Source organism: Salmo trutta, chromosome 10, assembly GCF_901001165.1.
Source record: "Salmo trutta chromosome 10, fSalTru1.1, whole genome shotgun sequence".
In the NCBI taxonomy this organism is placed as follows: domain Eukaryota; kingdom Metazoa; phylum Chordata; class Actinopteri; order Salmoniformes; family Salmonidae; genus Salmo; species Salmo trutta.
Window position 1 is genome coordinate 12,186,953 of NC_042966.1, and position 16,072 is coordinate 12,203,024.

At 46.4% G+C, this 16,072-nt stretch overlaps 1 protein-coding gene across 4 annotated transcripts in view; it reads right to left on the reverse strand.

The window, feature by feature from the left end:
• Positions 1 to 1,577: 1,577 nt before the first annotated feature.
• LOC115201128 (pleckstrin homology domain-containing family A member 1) overlaps positions 1,578 to 16,072 on the reverse strand; it is a 29,860-nt gene continuing 15,365 nt past the window's right edge. For 2 of the 4 annotated variants that reach the window (XM_029764443.1, XM_029764444.1), the window contains exons 5-12: positions 13,164 to 13,261; positions 11,494 to 11,616; positions 8,906 to 9,046; positions 8,244 to 8,312; positions 6,445 to 6,509; positions 6,002 to 6,065; positions 5,754 to 5,843; positions 1,578 to 3,347 (exon numbers count right to left, since the gene is read on the reverse strand). In XM_029764443.1, the coding sequence (XP_029620303.1) occupies positions 2,970 to 3,347; positions 5,754 to 5,843; positions 6,002 to 6,065; positions 6,445 to 6,509; positions 8,244 to 8,312; positions 8,906 to 9,046; positions 11,494 to 11,616; positions 13,164 to 13,261 (1,028 nt within the window). In that variant the 3' untranslated portion in view covers positions 1,578 to 2,969. Of the gene's footprint in view, positions 3,713 to 4,963; positions 5,035 to 5,753; positions 5,844 to 6,001; positions 6,066 to 6,444; positions 6,510 to 8,243; positions 8,313 to 8,905; positions 9,047 to 11,493; positions 11,617 to 13,163; positions 13,262 to 16,072 lie in introns of all 4 variants that reach the window. The other 2 variants (XM_029764445.1, XM_029764446.1) reach the window with 2 other exon arrangements.

Genomic DNA, 16,072 nt, shown 5'->3' on the forward strand with positions numbered 1-16,072 from the left:
GGCCAGCAGGACAGACCTGGGATCAGTGGCTAGAGACCTGCTGTCTTCATAGCATCATTACACTGTGGTGTCCAACCTGCATGACTAGGTCGCTAGTTCCCCATGTCGTGACCAAAAACAACTTTGGGCCTGTTATGTAACTACAGATGACAGCTAGGGGGTTCTTCGAGATGAGAGAAGAGGCCAGCTTGAAGATTCATGTTTACGCTATCATCCACATAAAACGATGGCCTGAAGTGCAACCCGCCAGCACTGTTCATTTTAACTGGCATTGGTGGCATCAGAGGAGAGGTCAACTGTTCAACTTCACTCACTGCAGTCATCAATATAGATAGATTTCCCAGTGGTCGTTTCCCCCTGGGCACACACTAGTTGAATCGACGTTGTTTCCACATCACTTCAATGAAATTACGTTGAACCGACGTGGAATAGACGTTGAATTGACGTCTGTGCCCAGTGGGTCTCCTGCTTGTGTTCTTTAGAGTTACACTATCTGGCAAGCACATCCTTCTCAATACGAGCCCATTACGTGTGAACTGACACGTCTAATGAAGCACTACGAATGTCCGTTTGAGTCAAAGTCAGAGTTACTCAAACCTGAACTCGGGAATGGCGAGGGATTCCAATTGTCGAGTCCTCAATGCAATTTGCTACAACAAGCTTTGCCCACACCAAATCCCTGCCAGTAACATCCAAACTCTGAGACCTGTTCCAGTATGTTTAAGCAGTTTGTTATTTCTGAGTGTTTTTATTGGATGTACGTTTGTGTAATATAGTAAGACTAATAGGAGGCAGAAAAGGAGGCCCTATCATCATGGTTGGAATGATGAGCCCCCTGCTCTTTCTCTCTCAATTGGTTCCCCATCCAAACAACAGCTTTTGAGCAGGATTTGTTTCCCCATACCTGGCTCTGTGCATCATAACACTGATCGTGAGTCAGGCCTGGCCTACTCCCAGAGCACGATGGATTCCAGCTGGGTTTACTACGAGATAGCAGGGACATCTCGGTCACAACAGACAGCTCCTGCCAACTGGTCAATGTGAGGGACTGGCCATCTCCAAGTTTAGGTTTTGTGCACTACTTTTCACCAGATCCGTATGGGCTCTGGGGCACTATAGAGGAAATAGGGTTCCATTTTGGACGCAGTCTTAAGGGTATGTGGCCTTGATCATTCAGAGTGATGGAATTCACCTTTGTTCAGAGCACCAAATTGAGATGAATGAGAGATATTTACTAAATATCTCAGTTGGCCATAGATGGCAGTAGAGCCCTGCATTGCCAAGTCCTTTCCTATGGTCTTACCAGGCCTTGATGTGTCAACTTTTAAAACACTGTAAAAATGGGTTACACCTCTAAATGCAATCTACAATAACATGCTGGAAAAGGTGGGGGTTACAAAAGAAGTGAACATAGCAGACATTGTAGGTAATAGAAAAATATTTGAACAAAACACTGGCTTGTAGTTCTTTCCTTCAGCACTAGACAGTGTCAATTTCCTGTTTTGACTGCATCCAACACAAACAAAGATATTTCAACGATTTGAGTCAACACAAATAAGAAGCAAAGTCACTCCAACTTGAATCCATTGATTTATTTTCAAACTCCACTTAATAAATAATGCACATGATTCAGAACATCAGGTACACAATTAAAAGGGTCAAAATATCTTGTTTTTTTCCCCGTTCTCTCTATAAAGAGAATGCAGGCACTTTACCAGCTATACAGTAGAGGTGTGCAACACAGTAACAAGTTACGGGAACAGTACAGCTGGGAGGCACAGAATGCCTCCCCACGGACACACACACTGTCACAGCATATGGAAAAGTTGTAAAATAGTTGCACAGTAGAAAAGAGGACCACAAAGGAACACCCATAAAACAGATCAAGGGCAGTGAGCAGCTTATCTGCCCACAAGAGTGTCCACAAAGTGCCATTTGAGAGGCCCTGCCAAGAGGCCTATCGATGTGTTGTACACATACATGTCCTGTTTATGTCCTCCTGAGGGAGAAGTCTCTATTCAAATGCATGCTAACATTGGCAGGCACATACAATACGGTGCAGCACTTCATTTGGCAAAAAAAGAGGTGTGACAGAGAGAGAGCGAGAGTCTAAAACACAGCAGGTGTAACTCTCAGATGAACAGAAGGACTCCAAGCGTATCTATTTGAATGATGAATAAAAACAGAAATATAACACATAACACCCACTTTCTTTCTAAAAACTTAGCTGGAAATAAGAAAGCTGCAAGGAAGTTCATCCGCCAAGTTATCTTTAGGATGTGGTTCCATATTTCATGGTGTGCTTCAACAACGGCATGCTTTGGATAGAAACTAAAACGGTCATGTTAAAAGTACACACAAATCTACACCACACGTGTATGTTTTTGTGTGTGAGTGGGGTTGTCTCATTGACAACAGTTACAACTTTTTCATTTACATAACTATGAACACAAATAACATCTAGCCCCCTTTTTATATATTAGTCCCAACAACCCTGATAACAGTAAATCAAGTGGCGTCTGGGAGGAGGAAGTGGAGTGGGAAATAATGACAAAAATGCTTAGTGAGTTTCTCAGCAGAGTAGCCAACCCAGTCCACCTCTTGTAACCTCTTGAGCCAATGGAGAGGGGAGGATGTTCAGGAATCATACAATACCAACAAAAAGAGAGAAAGAGCAACACCCAACAGAAATATCAACAACGAAAGAGACTGAAATAGAACATCCGACGACATCTCCTTGCCCTGAAACGTCACGCCATTTGCTGTGTTAAGAGAGGGTCTGGATACAGGGGAGAGTAGACGATCAACGGTCACAGCCAGGGACCACTTCCTGTCTTCCTGAGGGCCAGGTTGGCTCTGATTGGTCACGTTTGATTGGCTTTCCTCTTGTCGTTGTTGATGACTGTCCACTAGGTCCAGTCCCCTTTCTGTCAGTGTGAATCCTGACAGGAGGGGTCAGGGTTAGAGGCTCACACCTGGCTGACATGCAGGTCTGAGTCCTCGAAGCTGAGGGAGGAGAGTTCCGGTTGGTCACCCTCTACCTTGCTGCGACGTCTCCATGGCGACAGATCCTCCTGGTGGGCGTCGGTGGGGTAACGGGACGAGGCGCTCACTTGGACAGACGAGGGGTCTCCTGGAGAGAGAGGCGGGAGCGGTGCGGTGGTGGTGCCCCCTGGTGGCCGCGCCAGGGCAGCAGGCCCAAGAAGTCCTGGCTGTCCCAGGTCAGGGCCCGGCCCCCCCTGGGGCTGGTGGTAGGGGAGCTCTGCCTGGATGGGCGAGCGAGGGACGGGGGGTCCCGCCTGATTGCTGCTACAGTAGAAGGCGGAGGGGGTGTGGTCGCTGTGCTCCTGCAGAGTGTTGGGGGAGGGAACGGAGGTTGGGAGGGGGACAAAGTCATTCAGATTCAGAAGCACTGGATGCAGGGGAGTCAGTCAGGTCAGTCACAGTGCTGTAGCAGGGGCAGTGGCACAGGGTGGCAAAGGGAGGTAGGACAGCATCAGCATCAGCAGTAGTTGAAGCAGTGGTAGTATCTATAGTGGTGCAGGAGCAAAGAGGAGTAGTGGAGGAAGCTGGAGGGAAGCAGCGGCAGACTGAGGCAGAAGATGTAGTTGAAAAAGGAGGATGGCAGCACAGAGTGGTGGTACAGTAGACAGTGGATGTACAGTAGAGCTCACTTGGGGAATGTTAGTATCTCACTGTCACATTTGACTCTCTGAAAAACACGACAGAGACAAAAACAAAGAAAACAGATGGCCAAACATTAGCGAAAAGAAGACCAGTTACGACGAGCTAAAAACCCATTGAGGAATGGCGAGTTCCAGCAAGGGAGTGAAAAAGTTGAAAAAGTGACACACGGGGTGAGATTCGAGACAAGAAGGGCAGGGGGATGAAATCAGAATAAATGGGTAGAGCTAGGTAAGTGTGCGTTGAAGGGGTGGGGGTGCACGACGACATGTTGACAAGAATCACAGTATTACTGGGGGATTAGAGCATGAAAGGCTTCAAACTACTAGACACACCTTTCCCCAAACCAAAACGGTAACTAGAGAGTCTAAAAGACATGTGGAAATGTTAAAAAGTCTCAAAGTTGGTAAGCGTAAGATGTTGAAGCCAATGAATGAATGAAAGAATGAATGAAGATATACTGTGATGGTCAACCTTGAGGATTGCTGTGTGTGTGTGTGTGTGCGCGTGTTTCTAGGATAGGTCGGAGAACATGCAACACGAGCCTTAGGCCTAGATACCAGCTACAGGTTACTGTACTACAGACTACTGCACTACAGTGCCCCCACCCTACATTGGAACCCAGTGACGCAAGTGGTTTCTATGTGGAATATTTGCTTGCACAGAGGCCAGATAGATGGCCCTTTTCATTTTTCCCCCTCCATTGTCTGTATAAAGGAACGGGAACTCAGGAAAAAAATGGCCAAAAACTGACCTGGAAGTCACAAAATGTGAATGAAATGCATTCAAATCAGTTGAGGAAGAAGGTAACCAATGATGCCAGAGGGAGTTTTCCAAGAAGCCTAGTCAAGAACAGACCAGTCGATACTGATCCCTGGAAGGAGGAGGAGTGAGGTCATGTGGACCAGGCGAGTTAGTCTGGTCAATCAATGGCAGATTAGAGGATGACTGTCCAGAACAGTTAGGATGGAGAAGGGGGAGGGGCTAATGATCAGCACTCAAGCATGAAATGGAAGTCTATCTATTATCTAGTAACTGGGCTTGCTTGGGTGTTTCAGAGGGGAATAAGCAGTCAAAGCTTCATTCCACTACACTGGACTAGGACTGCGTCTGAAATGGCACCCTATTCCCTACATAGTGCACATCTTTTGACCAGAGCTCCCCCTGGTCAAAAGTAGCGCACTATTTAAGGAAGTGTGTGCCATTTCAGACGCAACCTAGGACTACTACTTGGCAAAACAGAAATGAAGCTGCTTGACTGACACGAGGGCTCACATACGTGCTGCATTCACCATTGCGGAATGTATACCTCTGTATACAAGGGTTGGACAGCCGACGGGCCTGACGCATCTGCAACAACACAGCAGTGCACAGCTTTGTTAGGAGAGAGAGAGAGAGAAAATGGGGGGGAGGACACTCCGGCCAAGAGAGGGAGAGAGGCAAGGAGGAGAGAGAGAACGGGAGAGTGGCTGGATTTTGAGGTGGGGGTTTCTATTCTGTGCGGGTGTGACCGTCGGTTACGGTTCGAGGTGGGGTATCTAGCAGCGTCACCAGGTCGAGTAGAGATAGAACACTGCCTTGTGTACTGTAGTGTAAGCTACACCTGCAGTATGTCAATGAAAAACCTGGAACCCCTCCCCCAACTGTGATAGGAGTTTCTATGTTTCTAAGCTGGGGTGGTGGGTGGGTGAATGGTTTACATCCAAACCGGATCTTAACGTTTAATCTTCAACAGCCAGAAACAGACTAACTAGAGACATTCTAGCCAAACCGGAACAGCGGATTTAGATAAAATATGGTTTCCTGCAAAGACAGTCAAGTTTCTCCCCCTCGGAGCAGAGATCTCCAATACTCTTCCTGGGCACCCACACGACTTGCAGGCTTTTATTCTAGCCCAGCACAAACACACCTGATCCAACTAACCATCAAGCCCTTGGTTAGTGAACCAGGTGTGTCATGTAATACTGGGCTGGAACTAAAGTGTTGAAAGTTGTGACACCCTGTGGGTCCCAGGCAGAGCCAGTATGGAGGACCAGTGGCTCAGGCCCAGCCCCAGACTGAATACGTACAGAGGCAGCTGAGCGTCCAGGCCCCCGCTGGGCCACAATGGCTCCAGAGATGGCCTTTATCCAGCTGTGCATCTCCTCTGGACTGTCCGACTATAGAGGAAGGAAGCGTGGTCACAAAGAAAACAGAGGGAGAGAGAGAGAGAGAAGGAATAGGTTAGTGTGTGCCAATGGCAATGGACAGTTACTTTATCTCTTCAATGGAATTCAGTCCATATATTCAGACATTAACTGGAGAAAGAAATTGTCACCTGTATGTAAAAGGTCCTTGAGCTAGTGACCACTTCAAATAGATTGTCCCTCTGCATTAAGTCACTGGATAGAAAGAAATGAAAACCTCTCAATAATATTCAAACATCCCAGTAACATAAAATCACTGGGTGTGAACGTAAGAGAGCGCGTCACCGTCGAAGGACGACAGTAAGCCAATTCTGTGAGTCCATATCCAACATTTACACTTCTCATCTGTGAGGACGCTACAGTTGGCAGCCATGTCTGCGTCCCACATGGCACGCTATTCCCTATATAGTGTATGTAGGCCCTGGTCAAAAGCAGTGCAGCAAATAGGGAACAAGGTGCCATTAGGGACACAGCCCACGTCTTCCCTCCCAGCCCCTATCACCTTGGCACTTGTCCCGCCAGTGTCGATAGCCAATCTGTCTAGCTCAGTGACTAAAGAGTAAAAGACACTGACCTCTGTTTGCACTCCTGAACTTTGTGAACCTCTTTCAGTGGGATCACACGCAGTGGCTCTCTCTCCTGAGAGAGAGAGAGAGAAAAGAGAGAGAGAGAAAAGAAAGAAAGAAAAAGAGAGAAAGAGGAAATAGCCACAGAACATGTTACACCATCACAATACATAATTAATTCAACACAAGCAACATGACATAAACAAAACACAAAGTGTAACATGACAGCACAGGAGCCTCTCCCTTGATGTGCCCTGAACAGAGAGGACAGGCTGAGAGGGTAAAAGGGGGATGAAGGGGAGTACTCATGATCTGTCCTCACAGGCCTAGCTCTGATCCAGGGCATTTCGTCACGCTTGCTTTTTACGGGAGGCTCAGCATCAGCACGTAACACCCTGGACAACAGCTATCACAGGCCTAGAATGAAGCTAGGGGACAAAAATGAATCCACTTTAGGACTAAAACGAGGACTTGCCTCATTTTCCCCATCTGCTAAAAAGGTTCTAGAACTAAGCATATGATCATTGACAATAGGCTCTCTTTGACATTATGATACATTATTAGGAACATAACAGGATCCCTGCCCACCTGCTGCCAACCACCCATCCACACACACACAGGCTGGGACAGGCAACGCTGTCCACAAGTGGAGCACCAGGAATGGAATTCACGACGCATTCCACGACGTGCTGAAACAACAATCCCCAAAGGCAATACCCCAGTCCCCCTATAACCCCACACACACACACACTATGAGATTACAATGTGTGTGTTTGTCTGGTTATGTTGTGTGTCTGCTTTGTGTAACAGTTTTGCTTCCGTCCCGCTGCTCGCCCCAACCTGGGCTCAAACCAGGGACCCTCTGCACACATCAACAACTGCCTCCCGCGAAGCATCGTTACCCATCACTCCAAAAAAAAACACGGCCCTTGAAGTAGAACAACTACTTCAAGGTCTCCGAGCGAGTGACGTCAACAATTGAAACGCTATTAGCGCGCACCCCGCTAACTAGCTAGCCATTTCAGACCGGATACACTTGTCTGGATATGTTGACGTTGCAAGCCCGGGGACAGTCAATAGCGCAACCCCAGCATTATCATCTCTATAGGAGACGTATCTCTGCATGTCTTTGGCCCTGGGATAGAGGCACTAATGGCATTTCAGTAGGAGAGGATGGAGAGACGAAGAGGTCTGGACAGAGAGAGCACACACTCAGGCCCAGTGTTAGGGCCAATGGGAGTCAAGCTAATTCCACTGCAGCAGCACACCAACCACTCCTAAGGGAGGGGGAAGAGGCAGACAACGTGTCCCTCTTGTCTGAACTCGTTCTCTACCTCTCAGATCATGAGAGAGGAGGCGCAGAATGTGAGTAGGACAAAACAGATCTATCAACAATCTAGCAGTCATTTAGCCACAGTTCAGAATGTGAACGCTAATAATCTAACCTTTCCCTCAGAGGAGAAATCAAAACCAGGCTTGTCGATATGGAAGTCCTATTTATTAGTGGCTGTGCCAAGAGCTTTGGGAGCCGTGAACAATGCACAGGCCTGGAGTCAACTCTTATCTGATTGGTGTGTGTGTGTCCCCGTCTGTCCGGGGCTCTAGGGGTCTGTGAAACACAGGCTCAACACAAAGACGAACTGCTGGCCAACGGGGTCACACAGCGCCTTTGTATTGTATTGTGTGTGTGTGTGTGTGTGTGTGTGTGTGTGAGAGATGGGGCAGGCGGCTCAAGGACATTTTATGTGGAGTGTGTGTCACCTCGCTCATAGCCGCAGCGGTGGAGAGGAGAGACATTCCCACTCACCAGGTCTGACTTAAAGTAGCTGACCGCGTTCTCCTCCAGTAAGAAGTATCTCCTCTTCCAGTTCTTCATCTGCGCAAGAGAAAGTTACAAACATTCGAAAGTCATATACAAAATGGCCGTCAACATTTCCAGCACCTCCAAATCCTTCGACTTGCTAAGAACGTGGCTAATTGATTGCTATTCTGATATTGTATAGGACCACGGTTTGCTTTAGAATGGCTGGATTACTGTGGTTAATATGGTCTATTTATAGGGGATAAGAGAAGGTACAGTAGGTTAAGGGTAGGACAACAATGAGGGATATAATTCACCCTCAGCACCCTGGCTGTGTCCAAAATATCTGGGCAGCTGCTTTCTAACTCATCATCATCCTAAAGCAACAACAAACACACAGCACTGGTAGTGTTAAATGCTTGTAGCTGACAGAGAATCTCTCTGAGTCCGTGGTGTATTCATTAGGTACCATCCAGAGGAAAACGGACAAAAACCGGGAGCGACCACCTGGACTTGTCCAATAAGAAACACTCCTTTTCATTGTCTGTGCAAAACGTTTTCCACTGCATTCCTTTATGAATACGTCCATGGTTTTGAGTGTAGGCTGCTACTGCTACAGCGCTCTCTCCCCTCCCCCCAGAGAGCATCCTCCTCTACGGTCTACCTACCAGGGCTCCCTGCTTGACACAGTATCCAGCCTTGATGAGCGCCTGGTCCTGCACCCCCCGCCCCAGGAAGTAGGGCAGCTGGCTGTGGGCCTTCCGCAGGCCCCCCCTGTCTGCTCCGTTCTGCCCCCCGTCACCCTGCTCCTGCACCACAGGGAAGGAGGGAGGACACATACACAAACTCAGCAAAAAAAGAAGCGTCATCTCACTGTCAACTGCGTTTATTTTCAGAAAACTCAACATGTGTAAACTGCTTGAAGAACATAAGATTCAACAAATGAGACAAACTGAACAAGTTCAACAGACATGTGACTAACAGAAATGGAATAATGTGTCCCTGAACAAAGGGGGGGGTGAAAATCAAAAGTAACAGTCAGTATCTGGTGTGGCCAAGCATGGGAAACTGTGTTTAAACCCTTTACAATGAAGATCTGTGAAGTTATTTGGAATTTTTATGAATTATCTTTGAAAGACAGGGTCCTGAAAAAGGGACGTTTCTTTTTTTGCTGAGTTTATAAGTGTACGAAGTACAAACACACATATACTTAAAAAAATATATATTTTTAATCTTTGTTAGATTTTTCGTACTGTTGTATTGCTGTGCTCAGGGCACCTTTGAAAATGAGACCATGGTCTCATTATATTTCCCATTACTAAATAAAACACACACACAACTACAAAACCAATCTGGCACGCCAACGCACAGACAGACACACAGAATCAGATGTGTGTGGGAAAAGCCCCCCACCACATCGTCTACAGTGACTAGAGATATGATAGAGAATTCACTGCCTGTTGCATGTGTCAAGCAGAAGTTGAGGCCCACTGCACCACCACCACCCACACAGGAAGTGACATCAGATGCCATAGCTTGTGCATCTGGATGTGAATTTTCACTTTCAGCTACTATTGGCTGGCTATGCACCAGATACCAGCACAAGACAGGATATGACTTGTACTGCTCATGGCTCATACACAGCAGCAAACAAACAGCGAGTGAGCTCCTCAGACAGTGGAACACTATGTTCAATGTCTGTCACTGTCTGTCTAGCTAAAAGATGGGCTGATCCATGGACACCTTCAGACAGACCGTCTACTTACAGTACATTCGGAAAGTATTCAGACCTCTTCACTTTTTCCACATTTTGTTACATTTCAGCCTTATTCTAAAATGGATTGAATAAAAAACAAATTCTCAATCTACACACAATACTCCATAATGACAACATGTTTTTAGAAATGTTAGCAAATTCATTCAAATAGAAATACATTATTTACATACAGTAATTATTCAGACCCTTTGCTGTGAGACTCGAAATTGAGCTCAGGTGCATCCTGTTTCCATTGATCACCCTTGAAATGTTTCTTCAACTTGACTGAGTCCATCTGTGGTAAATTCGATTGATTGGACATGATTTAGAAAAGGCACACACCTGTCTGTATAAGGTCCCGCAGTTGACAGTGCATGTCAGCGCAAAAACCGAGCAATGAGGTCGAAAGGATTGTCTGTAGAGTGCCGAGACAGGATTGTGTCGAGGCACAGACCGGGTGAAGGGTATCAAAACATTTCTGCAGCATTGAAGGTCCCCAAGAACACAGTGGCCTCCATCATTCTTAAATAGAAGAAGTTTGTAACCACCAAGACTCTTCCTAGAGCTGGCTGCCCGGCCAAACTGAGCAATCGGGGGAGAAAGGCCTTGATCAGGGAGGTGACCAAGAACCCAATGATCACTCTGATGGAGATGGGAGAACCTTCCAGAAGGAAAGCCATCTCTGGAACACTCCACCAATCAGGCCTTTTTGTTTGAGTGGCCAGACGGAAGCCAATCCTCTGTAAAAGGCACATGACAGCCTGCTTGGAGTTTGCCAAAAGCCACCTAAAGGACTCTGACTATGAGAAACAAGATTCTCTGGTCTGATGAAACCAAGACTGAACTCTTTGGCCTGAATGGCAAGCGTCACGTCTGGAGGAAACCAGGCACCGCTCATCACCTGGCCAATACCATCCCTACGGTGAAGTGGTGGCAGCATCATGCTGTGGGAATGTTTTTCAGTGGCAGGGACTGGGATACCCAGAGGGAAAGATGAACGGAGCAAAGCACAGATAGATCCTTGATGAAAACCTGCTCCAGAGCATTCAGGACCTCAGACTGGGGTGAAGGTTCACCTTCCAACAGAACAACAAACCTAAGCACACAGGCAAGACAACGCAGGAGTGGCTTCGGGAGAAGTCTCGGAATGTCCTTGCCTGTAACTGCTTGTAAATGTCTGAAACCACACTTGACTGAACTGTTCCAAGCCACAACAGAGCAGGTGGCCTTCAAATATATGTCAGATATGTCCAGAAGTTTTCGGTAACTCTCCCAAAATTCCAGAAATGCCCCACTTTTTCCACAAATCCCAGGTCGAACGATTCCTGGATATTCTAATTATTCCTTCTTGATTCCAGGAATATTCTAACCAGGACTTCTGGAAAACCTGAAAACTTCATTAAAGTTACTTGAATTTTTTTGCAACCCTACTCATGTTCATATGAGTGGGCAAGGTTAGGGTTCGTTAAGTGCTGGGCCAGACTGGTGATCCTTCCTTACCTGTGTGGCAGTGATGATGGGTACCCCTCCTATGATCTCCGTCTTATAGGAGATCTGCTTCATGGAACCCAGCACCTCCTGAGGCATCTCTGCACTGGGCTGGCCATCTCCCGACTTTGGCACCTGGAATATGTTAAATAAACATCAACTCCCAGAGTGCATCAGCAGCCAGGAGTCCAGGACCAGCAGAGTGGACAACATGCTCCGATAGCTTGTTAGATGTGTCCCTCTGCAGTCTCTGTAGTGATGTGATGTACTCCCTGCCTGCTTGTTAGTGTATTTTCCATCAACTCTAGCCTGGGGGCTTCAGAGAGCCACTGCTACACTGTGGTGACTGGGGTCATCGATTGGTGTGTGTGTGTGTGTGTGTGTGTGTGTGTAGCCCGCAGGCATTAGGGTACATCCCCACCCCTCTACTAGCGGCCAGGGCTCACACTCCAGTGCACGCACACAGTCAAACATTGACAGCCATCGGTCTATTAATAGCAGTGTGTGGCACAATTTATGGAGTGTGTGTGTGTGTAGTAGGGCCTTTTGTATGCCTGACAGAGTGTCTGTTTGTGTGTGGGAGCTCGTTGAGTAACAGTGAGACTGTGTGTGGGAGCTCGTTGAGTAACAGTGAGACTGTGTGTGGGAGCTCGTTGAGTAACAGTGAGACTGTGTGGGAGCTCGTTGAGTAACAGTGAGACTGTGTGGGAGCTCGCTGAGTAACAGTGAGACTGTGTGTGGGAGCTCGCTGAGTAACAGTGAGACTGTGTGTGGGAGCTCGTTGAGTAACAGTGAGACTGTATGGGAGCTTGTTGAGTAACAGTGAGACTACAAAACAGTCTGTCAGCAGCCGGATATAACTCAATGATGAGCACAACACTGTATTGAAGTCATTATAAAAGTTCATTATTACGTTACTATACTCAATGCCCAGTCCCTTCCTCATACATGGATGTGGTTTAAGAGTAATTGGAGTGAGACATCCTCTCCACTGAATCTTTGTGAAAGCAGATCCATAGGCACACAGCTCTGTTCTGTCCCTGCACTGCCTTTTCAAAGGGAGAGCGTTATTTTCAGAAGCCCTCAAATCTGTAGAGACAGCCCGTGACTCACGACACTCGCCTTCCCCTTTGTCCTGCCTGCTCTGGTCTGTGTGTGCGCGCGTGTACCTGTGTGTGTGTGTGTGTGTGTGTGTGTGTGTGTGTGTGTGTGTGTGTGTGTGTGTGTGTGTATTCGAGGGCTAGTCAGAAGGGAGGGAGAGGAGCAGAGTAAGCCACTTTCGCTGCTCTGGCCCTCAGTGATGCACTCAGGGAAATGACCCCCCCCCCCCCTGTCCAGAGGGGTTTGGATGTCCTCTAGGAGACAGACATGGGCTCCTGGTCCCAGCAGACCACAACACTGTGTGCAATGACTGTTTCATAAGGTATTTCTCTCCCCTGTTGACTTGACAGTAGACACATGCGTGGTATTGCCCTGTCTTGTCATCCTCCTCCATCACGCCCTTCTCATCCTGTAACACTTCCACTCATGCTAGCTGAAATGGGATAACACATCCTCATTGTGAATAACAGATCCTTCCCAGAGGGGTTCAGAAGGGCGCAGTCTTGTACTACAGGAGGTGGTGCTGTAGGGGCTGTGACAAAGTGCTACTTATGACAGGTAGCAGGGTGGGGGGCACTCACTGTGATCTTGGTGGCGTTGTTGAGCACGTGGACCCACTCTACCAGATCCTGCTGATCGTTGGCCTGGAGGTAGAACTTCCTCATACCAGCATTGATGACTTGAGAGAGAAAAAGAGACAGATTTCCAGTCAGTTTTCAAAAAGAGAACAGTAGCAGTTCTGTCAGTTAGGCCCATACGTGTTGCTGTAATATATTCCTGCTAACTAGTCTTGACACTCAGAGAATATCACGCTGTTTACAGTCGACTGGATCCCAAGTTCAGAATCCAGAGAGAACTTTTATTGTATCCCAAATAGCAATCTATTAGTCCACGGGCCAGTGGAAAAATGTGTCCACTTTGGGGTGGCAAAAGTTTGATGGTATTAAAATATGATAGCCACTCCAAAATAGTTACTTTTCTATATCTTGTTTATGGGAGTCTACACAATATAATGTTTGCAGGCTGATAAAGGAATGATGAGACAAGTTGGAATGTAAACATTCTCATTGAAAATGACCGTTTCAAACAATGGAACATTGGATGGATCTTGTTTTAAAAACCACAGAATTTGGTAAATATTTGCCATCAGATCTAATGATCTACCTAGACTGACTCATCATTGAAACAATAATGTTAAAAACATCAATTGGGGTTGTTTTATGGAAATTTGTCATACTGAGAAATAATACAAGCCCAAGTGATCCAAATCTGGAACTTGCTGGGATAACTCAAACAGACAGAGGACACCTTTAGAATGCTGGCCATTGCTATACAACAGACTATTAAAGATGGCAATTAATAAAATTAATATTCTGAACACAAAGACATGCAAACACAAACGATCTCTAAAAAGGAACATTGGTGATTACAATCTGTTCTGTCCCTGGCCATCATGATTTTAAAGTGATGCTCTCTAACCGTACACGTTACTTAATGAAATATGTTACCTAATCATTCTGTAGCCATTAGTTCAGTGGCTGGTTAACAAATGTAATAGAAATTATGCAATTGGTGATTTAAAAAAAATCCAGCCTTTTATCAATTGGACCATTGCTGATGCCTTCAACAACCCTCAAGAGACACTAATCAATACATATTGCAGTGGCCCTATACTACAATACACTATTTTCCATAAACAGTGTAACTAGACACCATCTATAAAATGCAGTGATAATGAAGTGATACACTTCTTGACTATTTCCACATTTTACTGTGTTGAGTTTTAGGTTATTGTCCTGCTGAAAGGTGAACTTGTCTCCCAGTGTCGGTTGGAAAGCAGACAACCAGGTTTTCCTCTAGTATTTTGCCTGTGCTTAGCTCTATCCGGTTTCTTTTTATCCTAACAAACTCCCTACTCCTAGCCGATGACGGGCATATCCTTAACGTAGGCCGTCATTGTAAATAAGAATTTGTTCTTAACTGACTTGCCTAGTTAAATAAATGTTAAATAAAATAAATCATAAAATAACGCAGCGACCACCATGCTTGAAAATATAAAGAGTGGTACACAGTGATGTGTTGTGTTTGCCCCAAAAAATTGCCAACTTTTTTCCAGTATTACTTTAGTGCTCTATTGCAAACAGGATGCATGTTTTGGAATATTTTTACTCTGTACAGACTTCCTTCTTTCCACTTTGTCAATTAGGTTAGTATTGTGGAGTAACTACAATGGTGTTGATCCATCCTCAGTTCTCCTATCACAGCCATTAAACTCTAACTGTTTTAAAGTGGTGAAATCCCTGAGCAGTTTCCTTCCTCTCCGGCAACAGAGTTAGGAAGGATGCCTGTATCTTTGCAGTGACTGGGTGAATTGATACACCATCCAAAGCTTAATACAAATACAAAGTACAAAGATGGGTTAATCATTCAAAATGCATGTTAAGCACCATTACTACACACATCTTCACAACTCTCCACCGGTGCACCTACCATACCCCTTCCAATTCACCCTCTGAATGGCACACACACACAATCCATGTCTCAAGGCTTAGAAATCCTTCTTTTACCGGTCTTCTTCCCTTCAGCTACACTGATTCAAGTAGATTTAACAAGTGACATCAATAAGGGATCATGGCATTCACCTGAATTAACCTGGTCAGTCTATGTCATGGAAAAACCAGCTGTTCCTAATATTTTGTACCCTCAGTGTATCCATCTTCCACCATCCCACTCAACTTCTCAGTTTTTCTATGAGCCTCACAATGCTTCACCAGAGCACACCAACCCACAAATGCACACGCGCAGGGCCATATGTTAGACTCAGTCAGGGCTGAGGAAGGTTAACCTCGACAGTCAGGTAGCTAGTCCTGAAACTGCAGTCACAACACAAAGCTGTGTAGTGGCGGAATAGATTGATGGGACTATTGGGGGAGGAATCCAAAAGTGGATCTGGATCATGCAAATAACTAGGCTAAAAATAGCCCAGAGATTTAGAGAGGGGGGGGGTTCCGATTGGGACGCCAGCATCCTGTCATGCAGGAAAGTGCGAGACCCCGACACCCCCCTCATCCAATGACATGCTTGGGTCGAGCCAGTGCTTTGCAGTCACCGGCGGGTCATCCTACTGCTTCCTTCTATTGAGTGTGGGGGAGCTATACTCCTGACTGGGGCCGCTGAGGGACAAAGGGCATGTTGAACAACAGCACGTCATATAGGAAACTGTCCCATCCAAACCTCCGCAACGTAGGGAGGGAGGAAAACAGGGAAAAGGAGACTGTGGAGGGAGGGGACAGGTGAACAGTGCAATTACTGGCTACCATCTATGAGCTGCACGGGGCCTCACATCATCCACCTTAGTGAACTAACTCCTTCTAGTCCAATTAGTATGAAGGGGCCCTGAGAGAATGACACTGAAGACCCTAAGTATTGTGTGTGTGTGTGTGTGTGTAAAGCACATGTTACGAGGCCCTGGTTTCTCGTTTGAATCCCC